We start from the raw sequence: 14,888 nt of genomic DNA on the forward strand, positions 1-14,888 counted from the left end.
TTTAAAGGGGGGGGTGGGGAAAGAAAAGAGGCATATTTAAAATACTCAATGACTTAAGGCTCCCTGAAGTGGATCTGAATACTCAAAATGAAGATTTTGCCAAAAAAAAAAAAAAGCCAACCTCCTTGTCTCTGTGTTCTTTAAGCAGCAACATGCTTTGTTGTTAATTTCTATGATTTAAGAAGAAAACCAAAAGGAACTTCAGAGCTTTCCTAAGAGGTATTCTTAAAATCAAGAGAGTGTGAATTGTACAACATGGTGACTAATCATCAATAATCATCATGTATTGCACACTCAAAAATTGCTAAGAGTCAATTTTAAGTGTTCTTATTTTAAAAAGATAAGTATGTGAGGTAATGTAGATGTGAATTAGCTCAATCTAGTCATTCCACAATGTATACATATTTTAAGACATAATGTTATATACAGTAAATATATACCATTTTAATGTTAAGTTATTTTAAAAATTAGCTTTAAACTAAGAAAAAAAGAGAATATGAGTGGAACGGTATTTCTGGAGAAAGGAGAAGGCATCCTTCAGGGCTAGGTTAGAGTGAGGCAATTGTGGTATTTGTAGTACAAAATTTAAGGAGGCACTCACTCTCAGGGTCATAGAGCTCAAAGGTGGCACCCTCATGGACTTGAAAGTTAGCATCTCCTTAAATATTGTACCCTAGGTGTCTCGCTTGCCTCAACTTAGTCCTGACCCTGGTATTCAGAATAATATTATGTGACTGATGGGGCTCCTTCTTTCTTGCCCTAGATACAAAGCCATTGTCCGGCCAATGGATATCCAGGCCTCTCATGCCCTGATGAAGATCTGCCTCAAAGCTGCCTTTATCTGGATCATCTCCATGCTGCTGGCCATTCCAGAGGCCGTGTTTTCTGACCTCCATCCCTTCCACGAGGAAAGCACCAACCAGACCTTCATTAGTTGTGCCCCGTACCCACACTCTAATGAGCTGCACCCCAAAATCCACTCTATGGCTTCCTTTCTGGTCTTCTACATCATCCCACTGTCAATCATCTCTGTTTACTACTACTTCATTGCTAAAAATCTGATCCAGAGTGCTTACAATCTTCCCGTGGAAGGGAATATACATGTCAAGAAACAGGTGGGTGCTTAAGATTGATTCACTTCCTCCTTGGGGATATAATCCCTTGCATTTCTTTTGGACCCCACTGAAAAGCCAGGGCACTTGATTCTGCAGTTAGATGAGGTGGGTGATCTGTGGCCAGATGCGAAACGGAAATACCTAGCCATGGAAACCCAAGGTGTTCTTTATAATCTTATTCTCCTATTAAAGACCTAAGCTAGAGAGGTGTTGTGAACCTGAAAGATTTCAAGTGTGGGTTTCTTTTTGAGGAATACTCTGAAAAAGAGTTGTATTTTTAAAATAAATAAATAAATAGATGGATAAATAGATAAATAAATAAATAAAGCTTTGAGGCTTATGGGGATGTGACTTTTTAAAACTCCAGTCACATTGTTTACCTAGAAAGAGGGTTACCACTTGGAAAAAAAGCAGAGGAGGCTGGAAAATGAGGCCAGTTGAAGAAAAAGAAGTAGTTTGACTAGGATAGGCTCACACTGATTTGGGTTCAAATCCAAGCTTCATAATGTATTCAGCCTCTCTGAGCCTAGGTTTTCTTACCTATCAGATAGGCTAATAATCCTTACATTGTAAAGCTATTGAAAGATTACAATAGAGAGTATATGGAAGGCCTACAGTGCCCAGCATGCAAAATGCACTCCATATGATTAGATGCCATCTCTTGTCCCCCATAACACCCCGTAATTTCATCCTTGAGGTACAAACAAATGGTAGAAAGCAAGAGCTCTGGCTTCCTCCTCTTCCTCAGTTCTTGCCTTCTAGCCTAGATGTAGATCATGTAGCGTCTATGATGGAAAAGCAGAAACACTCTCCAATCCATTTCAGTGAATTGTTGACTCACTTGGAGACCTTACCCTTTCAAGTTTATTATTTATTTGTCTCAGTTGTTGGGGAAGAGTGGCAGTTCCCAGTGAAACTACCTCCTATTTGAAAAACCTCTCATTAGCCAACATCCATTATACCCCAAACTCTTTAGGGAGAAACATGTTTCCACTTGAGGTAGTAGATGGAGTTGGGAGCAAAAGGAGATGCTCATTCCTCTTTGTTGCAGTACCTTCCTACTATAGTCCAGAAATAACTCAAGATTTTAAAATTATAATACTAGAGAGTTATCTTCATTTAGCCAGTGAAGAAGAACAAAGCTGGCTGGTCTTTTTGAGCATCAGAGAGAATAAGAAATTATTAGCTGTGGAGAAAAGAAAGACATGAAGTTGTGTGGCTGATAGACGGCACCAATGCTCTCCTGAGGAAACAGGGGGCACTTATTAGAATTGCATTTTGCAATCCATTCAAACATGTCATCAACTTTGTTTAAAGATCTGTTCTCAGTGGTGTGTACTAACTCTATTCTTCCTTGTGGGTTTCTGCTTCCTGGCTGATCTATTTGTGTGTTTCTGACTCTTTTTTTCTTTCTTTTCTGTTTCTGTTGTCTTTCTCTCATTTTATTGGATTCTATCTTACCTTCTCCTTTTTTGTGAACTCGTTTTCTGTGGCTTTGTGAACTCATCTATTGCCCTAATTGTTTTTCCCTGTCTCTTTCTCTGACTGAATCTTTGTCTCTCTGCATTTTTCTGACACTGTCCCTTGGTTTCTCTATCTCTCTCCATGCGACTCTCTCCTTAGATCGAATCCCGGAAGCGACTTGCCAAGACAGTGCTGGTGTTTGTTGCCCTGTTCGCCTTCTGCTGGCTCCCCAATCACGTTATCTACCTGTACCGCTCCTACCACTACTCTGAAGTGGACACCTCCATGCTCCACTTTGTCACCAGCATCTGTGCCCGCCTCCTGGCCTTCACCAACTCCTGCGTGAACCCCTTTGCCCTCTACCTGCTGAGCAAGAGTTTCAGGAAACAGTTCAACACTCAGCTCCTCTGTTGCCGGCCTGGCCTGATCATCCGGTCTCACAGCACTGGAAGGAGTACCACCTGCATGACCTCCCTCAAGAGTACCAACCCCTCTGTGGCCACCTTTAGCCTCATTAATGGAAACATCTGTCATGAGCGGTATGTCTAGATTGACCCTTGACTTTGACCTTTGAGGGACTCTTGGTTTTGCTTTATAGCTAGATAGGAACTCTTGCGTCTATTGTTGTGTTTTTGCCCTCCAAAGACCCTTCAGAATGCTTGTGAGTGGTGTAGGTGGGGGTGGAGGTAGGGGCCAAAATGGTAGATCACTGTTATATTTTGAAAGAAGTCATCAAGTCAGGTTTTTCATTTCAACTTGCGAATGTTTCTTCTGATGTGAAGCAAACCTTCCCTTTTTAGAAAAGCGAACAAGTAGAAAATTATTTTTTAAGCATCAAGCCCTGTTAAACGGTCGTGGCCAATTATGTCATAGAAACTGTATGAACAACTAGATTTATATAGCAGAGAAATCATATATTGAATGCTTACTTTGTGAAAGACTTCACCTTGCCATTTCTTTAAGCAGATGCTAGTGCTTTAGAAATATGACTTGACTTTTTATTTTAAGAATATCTGTAATATACAAACCAAGGAACAACTTTTATTTACACTCCTAATATGAAAAGTCAACCCTGTGAAAGAGCTCCATGTATGAGGGACACTCTCCAAGTTGATAACAATGGAAGCTAGTTTAATAGAAAACAATTCCCTAAGCATTTATTTTTTTAAAAAAGATGTTACTGAGGACCTAGGAGAAATACTCTATACATACTTTTAAAGCGAAAATACTACCAAACACATTGGCACATATATAAAGATTCATGTGTGGCTGTGCTGTGATATCTCACACTCTGAATTCTTACTTGATGGAGATCTTGTTTGCTGCTACACAGTTTTAATCATCCAGGGTGCTGTACCACCATAGAAGAGAAATCAATTTAGGAAAAAATTGATCATGCTATTAATTCATCAAATATCTATAAATGCATAAAGAACAGTATTTATTCCTGATACATAGGTTTTGAGCCTAAGTGTATTTACTTAGATTTGTCTGACTGCTACACTGAATCAGTAGTCTCACTATAAGAAAGAAGCGATTGTATCTGAGTAGAAATAGGAACATGTTTATATTTAATGTATGCTTCTAACGTTTGTGGGAGGAAGTGAATAAAATTTCAGTAACACGTGTTTTTGTCTGAATATGCATAAGAAAGTCACAGGGGTCTTAACTTTGGGAACTGATTAAAAAACAGCTACAGACTTGTTTCTACTTAAAAAGAGTATTTATGAAAGAGCCCATGTACAGAAAAAGATTTGGCTGAAATACTTTTCTTTTTCTGAGTTTAATTGGCTCTAAAAAGATTTGATTACCTTACTTTAGAAACCCTGAATCGAGTTTTTCTTCACTCAAAGGCAGGGAAATTTTGACAGGTTGCAAACATATTAACCCACTTTCAAATGAATTCAAATTTTGCAAATGTGCCCTTACACATTAAAATCCTGACAATTTTAGTTCAGGTTTTCTCTATCCAGATGAGATACAAACAGTTGGCTCTCATTTTCACATGGCACATATGAAAAGATTCTTGTCTCTTGATATGAAGAAGTTCCCACTGTCTATGGAGCTTTAGGAGTTAGGACCAAAACAGAGTGAAATTTCTTCAATTCTGCTTGCTACGTGCTCTTCTGTACTGTACACACCTGCTTTCCTGTTTGTCCATAATTACACTGAACAGTTTGAAAAGCAAGACAGATAGTATCACTTAAAGAACCAAGATTTCTAGCTTGAGAGTCCAACTCTGCCTCTAGCTATGTCACTCTGGCTGTCAATTTCCCTTCTCTAGACTTATGTTTTCATTTCTAGACTGAGAAGACAGTGCTAAGGTCTTGTCTGTCACTAAAATTCTGAGTCTCTTCATCATCTCTAGTTCTGTCTCTGCAGCATTTCTGTAGCCCATTTGGTCACAGTAGACCCACTTCTGCTACCCTTGCAACAACTCTTTGGAAATCCTTCAACCACTATTATATGCTTGTGTTCACATTAGTGGTATGAAAGGAGTCAGACTATTCTATTGCTTCCAGGGGCTCCTTCGAATACTTTGCATGAATGATGTTCCACGAGCTTGCTGTGTTTTGGAGTTGGAGCTGCAAGAGACATAAGAAAACCTATTGCTGAATCTTATTATTATACAAAGGGTACTCTTCTTATTCACCCTTATTCAACCTCCATGCACCTGTTATCTTGCACTAGTGTTCCACAATTTTGCCCTTGGCTTTCTTCAAAATGCTTGAATATAAATGACTCTATTCTTAGTTAGTTGCTAACATGTATAGCCTTCTGAATACCTAGTATAACTTGTTCAAGCATCTGTGATCTACCTGCTTCCAGAGACATTTTGGAAGTAGAGCTCATCTTCATGTCTCCTTCAGTTAACATCATGGCATAGAGCTTCTGGACAAATGAGGAAATGGAGGTCTAGGTGTAGCTGTGTGTCCTTAGGCGAATCTTATTACTTCTTTGAGACTCTTGAATGGAAGGATTGAAGGAGGCCTTTGCCAGCCAGTGACCAAGGACTGGTAAAACTATTTTGTGAATCAACTAATGGATTGACTTAGACCTTCTTACCAGGAAGGACATAGCTGGGCCCTTCTCTGGGGAAGTCAAAATTTTATTAATTATTTCACCTCAAGAACCTAAAATTATGTGAGAGACCCAAGTCCCCATGTATATCACTTCTCTCCCAAAGCAGAGTGTGGCAGGGGCTGGAGCTGAGACATTTCACGCCTGGCTTCCAAAGATAATCACGTTTAGCACTTATGTCTTTGGCAAGGAAAAAAAATCAATTTTTGCTGTGGAAAACCATCTGTGTTTATTCAATTGACAGACACTACCTTTCAATCTATCTTAAATTGAGCCTCCCTGAGGCAGGCAGCTCAACAGTGATAGATTAAGCAATAAACAAAGCCGTCTTCCCACCAACGGCTGCTGCTGGCAGGGAAGGTGCAGCTGCTATTGGGAGTGATATTCTTTAGCAAGATGATCCTTCCTGCTTAGTGCAGACAGGGCCCACCCCTGTTGTTGATTTGATGATTTTCCATAAATGTGGATGGCTAAACCCTGTTCTTCTGACTGCCTTCACCCTCGCACTGAACCTACCTTCTGCCTCATTAACAAGCTCTGGATTTCCCTCTTTGTCCACAAACAATTTGGTTTCATCTGGGAGGATGGAGAACCCTTAGGTAAATAAACGGTTTAGGGGCTGCTGCTGATGAACCAGGCTCATCTTGTTATGAAAATGCACTGAACAGAAGTAAATGAACTTGACGATAGCACATGAGCATCCTTGCATTGTAAAGTCTTCATTTATGTCAAAAGTAGCAGTTGGTTATTGTTTTCAGAGTGTTTTCATGCATCAAATAGCTTCTGGTAATAGAGATTAACTGTTTGGGGAGTACACAATGAATGGCATCATCTGTGGACGAAAAGGTAGCTAAGTCACTTTTCCTGGAAGCCAGCTAGAAACCATCACCCTGGGAAGCTGACTGTATGGGAGCTGAATGAATAGCCATCCACTTGTGTCGTGGTGAGATGCAAAGCATGCAAACTTTCTTGCCATTTGTGCTCTTCACATCCACAACAGAAGGTAGCTGTTGTTAGAGAGTAGCTTAGAATTATCCCTGGGTTTCTGTGGAAATGAAGCACATTTTGTGCATTTGTCTAATTTTTGGCTGCATTTTCATGAAATGGATTAACAGCTGAAAACAAGGGATTCTTTTACTTTCATGGGACTAGGCTTTGTGCACACTGTTGGATGAAACCAAGGCTTAACAAGCTCTACTTTGTTCTGTATCTGGACTGTCATTTCTCCCAGCCCACACCCAAACATACACTCCCAAACACAAACACACAACATTTGCAATATCTCATAATCTCTTACTGTAACTTTGGCCTTCAGAGACACCCTTTGTTAGGTTGCAGGGGACCAAGCATTAAGTCCAGCTGAATATATTCAGAGCAATCAACAAATACACTGAGAACAGACTTTTCTCTTATGAGACTTCACATTAGAAATTCATTCAGCATAATTTATCTAAATTTTTAAAAAGCTTCAATGTTGCACATATGTTAAATTTAAGAACCCCTGGGTCAGAATATTACCGTGGAATCATGTCCATGACTAATTTTTTAAAAACTTTGCATTTACATAGTGTGCATGGTCTATAAAGTACTTTTATATTTATTACCTTATTTGATCCAAGCCTTCCCTGCTGGCCAAAGAGCTGCTTTACATCCTTTACTATGGAAATGTAACCATCTACTGTTACATTAAAAGGCCCATGGAACTATGAGGCTGAAACATGAAACTGTTGAGACTGGACCATTTTTGAACTACAAAAAGGCAATTTCTTCTGGTTCAGCTTATTCTTATTTCATATTGTTTCGAGGTGAACTAACTGTACTTCATTCCCATGGGCTATTCAGTGATACTAAAGAACAGTGCTCATCATCACTTCACCAGTTTACAGGGTAGTCTCTTGTCCCCAAAGTGAATCTGTTTAACTTGGCACAAGGGAGTGGACAGGATCATTGTTGGCTGCCCCAGGAGAGACATATTGGTGGGCACAACATTAAATGTCACAGTGAAATGAAAGGCTAAGACAAAGGAGGGTAGGATCCTTGGTAGCAAAAACATTGGCCATGAAATATATCAAATTTAACCAAACCTGAATGGAGTGCTGTGGCTCTGGAAGTGCTAGAAAGGAAGGAGCTCAACTTTACCAAACACTGATAATATGCCAAGTCCAGTGCTGGGCACATGAAGCTGTGGCAGGGAGAATACTTACTGATCCTCAAGTCACATGGGGAAGTTGAGTGGCAGAGTTTAAGTGTGGACCTGATCTCTCCATGTCCGTGTCCATTACACTGCTTAGCATTGCTTCCAAAATCCAACCTTTGTGAAAAATTAAGTTCACAGTACTTAGTAAAAAACTCCACTCTCTAGATTTTGTCCGGAGGCCTGAACTAGTGATAAAGTCAAAAAAAAATGTATGCAAAGAGCATTGAGGCATATAGTTTAAGGAATTGCTGAGGGCAGAAGCTGAAATACAGCACAAACTGGGTGAGTAGGAAAGTCTCTTAGGTCAGTTGTTTGCACCCTCCTTCTCCCCTACTCAGAGACACAATTCAGCTGCAACTGTAAGCTCTGGGAAGAATTTCCCACCTGGTTCTGTGTCTGAGGAGAGATAAAACTTGCCAAGGACCAACTTAGAAGATCCAAAATGAGAACAGCGAATCTAGCCATCTTTCTTTGAATCAGAATTAGTTGAAGAAAAAGTGTCAGGTAGAGGTAGAACCACTTAAGCCCCCATTTTCTGCAAAACAGAGTAAGATATGACAATGGTTGATTTCCTAGTCTGGAGACATAAGCCGCATAAATAGCCTCTAACAGAAAAGTATCTCCTGGATGAAGGGGCCAGATAAGAAACTCAGATATGGACTTGTATCTGAGTGCCTAGCCCTAGGCCCCCTGTTCTAAACACAGACACACTGTCTCTCTGCACTCTCTGAACTCACATTTCTAGAAGATAAGATTATTTTTCTTTTTCCCCCAAATTGAAAATTCACTCACAGAGTCATATAATGACATGAAAGGACTCACATAATTTAATGATCTTTTAAAAGAATCATTTTAATGGTCAGTAAAACCTCATACATTCAAGGCCTCATTAACTCCCAGACAAGCTTAAAAATGTTGGTATAACTCAGAAGTTCAGTGTTGAAGGTATGTTATATAATTTGAACCTGTTGTGAATCCAGATTTTCATCACTTTGCTTCCATTTTAGCTAATCACATTAATAATACATGTACAACATTAAGGAAGTAACACTGATTATCTTCCAAAAAGTTTTCTTTTTTTCTGCAATTTGGACTTTACTGATTCAAACATGACCTTTTTTGCATTCAAGTCAGCAGGGTTTGGGGTAATAATATTCTTAAAACAGTCAATTTGGTGAGTTGTAAAAATAAATGGCACAAACTTCTTTAATGTCATTTTATGTTTTGTTTTAAATATTAGACTCATATTTCATAAATTGTAATTGTACTTGCTACTATTAACTGTAAATATTTATTGCATTGAAAAATGTACTCTGTGTTAAATAACTCAGAACAAGTTCCAGGTGTGGTACTTAGTGTAAGTAATGTCATGGCTTGGCTTCGCCTGTACTCCTTGAACAAACTAATTATTTATAAGAAATTCACAATATTAATATGAATGGTTCAGATCCCTTTAAACGTGCAAACTTAACTGTGTGACCATGTAAAACTCTATCTATAAAGTGTGCTTTGAGTAAAATTGTTGTTTTTCAAGAAATGCTTCCAATGCTTCTATCACATTGTAAGTGGTCTGTATGACATCAAGTCAAATCCCGTATATAGTAAGCTGAATGTTCAAGTTGTAGAAGAAATGAAGTTTATTCTTTAATATAATAAAGTATAATTTGTGAAATGGACAGAAACATGTATCCAATGCTCAATAAAAAATAGTTGTTGCATGAATGTAGTCTGTGGCTATGTGCCCCACAGTTATGTGCCCCATAGTTCCTTGGTTCCTTTGACCATCTACATTAGAATCACCCAGGCTGCTTGTTGCAAAATGCAGATTCCCCAACCCTCTACTGACTTGGAACAATGTCAATGTTTAGGCTGGGGGTGTGGCCTAAAAGTTTGTGTTTTAAAAGACACACACCACATGATTTCTCAGAATCAGAGTTTTGTTTCATTAAAATTTAAAAATATGTATTTAGCTTTTGAATATGTAAGCCATTCTTTTTTTTTCTTTTTTTTTTTTTAGCATCAAACTCTTTCTTTTTTTTTTTTTTTTTGCATTTTAGGTTTTGGGGTACATGTGATGAACATGCAAGATTGTTGCATAGGTACACACATGGCAGTGTGGTTTGCTGCCTTCCGTCCCCTCACCTGTATCTGTCATTTCTCCCCATGCTATCTCTTCCCACCTCCCCACCCCCCGCCCCTCCCCCATTTCCCCCCAACGGACCCCAGTGTGTAGTGCTCCCCTCCCTGTGTCCATGTGTTCTCATTGTTCAACACCCGTGGTTCAAAACCAAGAGCCTAGAAAGGAATCCAGTGAAAAGTTACTCAGCTACCATTATCCCCTTTGTACAGTTTTTGTACCCATTACCAAACCCTTCCAAGGAGTGACCATTGTTACGTTGTTATTAGTTTCTTACTTGTATATGCTACTGGCCATTTTTTACATATATGCAAATAAATACAAATCTGTGCTTTCCTGAAGCCCACCACCATTTTACAGAAATGGTGGCATAGACATTATTTTGCCCCTTCTTTACTTCACTAAATACCATATCTTAGAGATCTTTTCATATCAGTAAACAGTAGTCTCCCCTTATCCACAGGGGATATGAATTTAAAATCCCCTTATTTCACTTTCTGCCATGTCAGCTACCCATAGACATCTGCAGTCTGAAACAAGGTAAGTACAGTACAATAAGGTATTTTGAGAGAAAGAGACCACATTCACATAACTTTTATTACAGTACATTATTATAATTGTTTGATTTTCTTGTTAGTTTTTGTTGTTATTTTGCTACCTTGCCTAATTTATAAATTAAACATGATCATCTATATATATGTTTAGGAAACAAAGATAGTATCTATAGGGCTTCATACTATTTGTGGTTTCAGGCACCCACTGGGAGTCTTGGAACATATCCTCCACAGATAAGGGGGGACTACTCTATAAAGCACTTCCTCATTCTTTTTTACACCTGCATAGTAGGCCCTAATTTATTTATCCAGTCCCCCATTGATGAACATTCAGGTTGTTTCCAGTATTTGGCTATTATCAACCATGTTGCAATGAATAACATACATAATTTTATGCATGAGCAAGTGTTGCTGTAGGAAAAATTCTTAAATGTAGAATTGAAGAAACAAAGAGAATATGCTTTTATAATATTGACAGTTTTTCTAAATTGCTCTCTTTAGGACTTGAACACTAAAGTTTGAAAGTGTCTGTTTCCTGGGATAATCATAGACATCAGAGAGCAGGAAAGCTCGTACAAATTATAAATCAAAGTGAGGAAGTCTAGCTGAAAGTTCCAGGTGTTTAGCCTACTGCCTACCTGAGGCCTACATTTCTTTCTTTCCATCTTGGATACTGCTTATTGTGAAGGAACAGTAATTGATTCTAAGGTTAGCTTTGCAGAGACAGTGAGGAGAGTTGGCATTTAGTTCATTTATCCATTCCTACGGGATTAATTATCAGGAAGCAAATTCTTTCTCTCTTTGTTACCAATTCCACTTATTTGAAGTCTGCCCAGTGACTAAGCCAGTGATCAAGTCTCTGGGAATGTTAAAAATACTCAACAGCAAACATAAGGTAGCATGAGCAATACCACAATTGAAAAGTTGTGAAAAAAAGAAGCTGACAACAAAGAAATGACACAGCTACAGTGGATGCAAATTAGGGCTGTCCAAGCTCCTTGTGCTCCAGTTGAGAAGAGGTAATACCAGAGGTGTCTATTAGATGCAGTCACAAAACTCCTTGAGAGGCATATTGACAGCCAGGCCAAAGGAACCCGTGTGTGTGCAGTCACCACCATGAAATCATCTTGGGAGAAGGCCCTCTGCTTCCCAGATATCTTACCACTTCTGCCATGTACCCCACCCTCTTGAAAGTGAGGCATATCCAGCCCATGATTAAATTGTAAAGAGTCAACTTTTTAAATAGATAAAGGAGATCACTCATAATTGTGTCTGAAGTAGACTCTGTATCTCTATTTATCCTGGATTGGATGGGAAGATAAGTAGACAAAAATCTTTGAGATATTCAAGCCATAAAAGGCCAAATTGACATTTCAGGTTGGTCAAGGTTAATTGCTCAGAGCTCTGCCCAAAGTCCAGGTGACATTTTCCTATTAGAAAGCCTGTATTCTCTCTTTGTAAGCATGTTGCCTATCATGCCAGAAAAGAAAGGTTTATTAATGCAAAGACTGTAATATAGAGAATTTAATATTCTCTTAAAAGCATGAATTATTGGAGTTAGAAGACACTGCAGATAATGCCCAGACACATTCCCTCATTTCACAAATGAGGAAGTTAAAGGAAAGTGTCATGATTTGTATCTCCACAAAGTAATAAGAGTTTAAAGAAATGAAAACCTAGTGACTTGGAGAAGATGTGGATAAAGTAAGCAGATTCATCAGTCCCTTCCACTAGAGGGAAGGCAAATCTATGCAGGACTATGTTGTAACACAACAAGCAGGGACCATTCCTTTTCATTGGGCTCAACATTGATAAGCAATGAGTCTAACACAAAAGAGATAAGCTAACATCTTGTCAAGAAAATGACATAAAAGCAGGACTCCTGTCCCTTGAATATGGACTAAATCATGTTCAACATTAAAACAAATGAATTTCTTTTTTTCTTCAACTTTTAAGTTCCAGGGTACATGTGCAGCATGTGCAGGTTTGTCACATAGGTTAACATGTGCCATGGTGGTTTGCTGCACGTATCATCCCATCACCTAGGTATTAAGCCCAAAATTCGTTGGCTATTCCTGATGCTCTCCCTCCCCACATCCCCAAAACAGGCCCCAGTGTGTGTTATTCCCCATAATGTGCCAATGTGTTCTCATCATTCAGCTCCCATTTATAAGTGAGAACATGTGGTGTTTGGTTTTCTGTTCCTGCATTAGTTTGCTGAGGATAATGGCTTCCAACTCCATCCATGTCCCTGCAAAGGACATGATCTCATTCCTTTGTATGGCTGCATAGTATTCCATGGTGTATATGTGCCACATTTTCTTTAACCAATTTATCATTCATAGGCATTTGGGTTGATTCCACGTCTTTGCTATTGTGAACAGTGCTGCAATGAACATATGAGTGCATGTGTCTTTATAATAGAGTGATTTATATTCCTTTGGGCATATACCCACTAATGGGATTGCTGGGTCAAATGGTATTTCTGCCTCTAGATCTTTGAGGAATCACCACACTGTCTTCCACAATGGTTGAACTAATTTGCATTCCCACCAAAAGTGTAAAAGTGTTCCTATTTCTCCACAGCCTCACCAGAATCTGTTGTTTCCTGACTTTTTAATGATTGCCATTCTAACTGGCATAAAATGGTATCTCATTGTGATTTTGATTTACATTTCTCTAATGATTAGTGATGCTGAGCTTTTTTCATATAAAATAAATGAATTTCTTAAAACACACCCTCTTTCCCGGAGCAGAAGTCATTTCCTGAAGAGGGAGTGCTGTCTCAGGGAGGTGGATTCCTTGTACTAATGAGTGAGGCCTCATTCTTCAGAGAGAGGAGATCAATTCTTTTCCCAATATCTTTTACCTCTTTTTGTGTCCCTCTTGCCTTCTAATGGGTGTCAAAATTCCCTCAGTTGTCTAAATTCAAAACCTTACCATCATATCTGACTCCATCCACTCAGCTCACTCAGTTCCAACTAGACTCCAAAATGTCTTAGGTGTAAGAGACCATCTCCCAAGGGATGTATGGAGGAAAACAGCTGCTAATGCAAGTGGCCAAGTGCCTCCCTATAGCCTCAACTTCTCCTCCAGGACTCCATATTTCTCCATGAGTCAGAAACAAATTGGTAATGCCTCCAGAGCAGGGGCTTCCAGGACTGCATAGCGGGGGCCATTCTCATGGATTGGTGCATACCATGCCCAAATTGTTGAAATTTTAATCCTCACTCCTGAATCTGCTGAGTCACATGTTGTATTAGTCCATTCCCATGCTGCTAAGAAAGACATACCTGAGACTGGGTAATTTTTAAAGGAAAGAGGTTTAATTGACCCACAGTTCAGCACAGCTGGGGAGGCCTCAGAAAACTTACATCATGGTGGAGGGAGAAGCAAACACGTCCTTTTTCACATGGTGACAGCAAAGAGAAGTGCAGAATGAAGCAGGGAAAAGCTCCTTATAAAACCACCAGATCTCACGAGAACTCACTATCACAAAAACAGTATGGAGGTAGCCAACCTCATGATTCAATTACCTCCCACCAGGTCCCTCCCACAACACTTGGGGATTATGGGAACTACAATTCAAGATTAGATTTGGGTGAGGACAGAGCCAAACCATATCATTCCACCTCTGGACCCTCCCAAATCTCATGTCCTCACATTTGAAAACATAATAATGTCTTCTTAACAGTCTCCCAAAGTCTTAACTCATTCTAATATTAACCCAAAAGTTCAATTTCAAAGTTTCTTCTGAGACAAGGCAAGTCCCTTCTGCCTATGAGCCTGTAAAATCAAAAGCCAGTTAGTTACTTTTTTTTCTTTTGAGATGGAGTCTTGCTCTGTCACCAGGCTGGCATGAAGTGGTGCGATCTCAGCTCACTGCAACCTCCTCCACCTCTGGGATTCAGGCAATTCTCCTGCTTCAGCCTCCCAAGTAGCTGGGACTACAGGCATGTGCCACCACCACCAGCTAATTTTTGTATTTTTAGTAGAGATGGGATTTCATCATGTTGGCCAGGATGGTCTTGCTCTCTTGACCTCGTGATCTGCCCACCTCAGCCACCCAAAGTGCTGGAATTATAAGTGTGAGCCACTGCTCCCGGCAAAGTTAGTTATTTCTTAGCTATACTGGGGGTAAAGGCATTGAGTAAATACACCTGTTCCAAATGGGAGAAATTTGCCAAAACAAAGGGGTACCAGGCTTCAGGCAAGTCTGAAATCCTATAGGGTAGTTATTAAATCTTAAAGTTCCAAAATGATCTCCTTTGACTTCATGTCTTACATCCAGGTAACACTAATGAAAGGGGTAGGCTTTCACAGGCTGGCATTGAAGGGCT

General features: G+C 39.5%; 1 protein-coding gene across 1 annotated transcript in view; it reads left to right on the forward strand.

Annotated features, from left to right (window-relative positions):
• The window catches only part of GRPR (gastrin releasing peptide receptor), a 35,287-nt gene extending 27,550 nt beyond the window's left edge, over positions 1-7,737 (forward strand). The window contains exons 2-3 of the mRNA XM_003920350.4: positions 764-1,115; positions 2,739-7,737. Coding sequence (XP_003920399.1) covers positions 764-1,115; positions 2,739-3,128 — 742 coding nt within the window. The 3' untranslated portion in view covers positions 3,129-7,737. The remainder of the gene's footprint in view (positions 1-763; positions 1,116-2,738) is intronic.
• Positions 7,738-14,888: the final 7,151 nt, after the last annotated feature.

This window comes from Saimiri boliviensis, chromosome X (genome assembly GCF_048565385.1).
Source record: "Saimiri boliviensis isolate mSaiBol1 chromosome X, mSaiBol1.pri, whole genome shotgun sequence".
In the NCBI taxonomy this organism is placed as follows: domain Eukaryota; kingdom Metazoa; phylum Chordata; class Mammalia; order Primates; family Cebidae; genus Saimiri; species Saimiri boliviensis.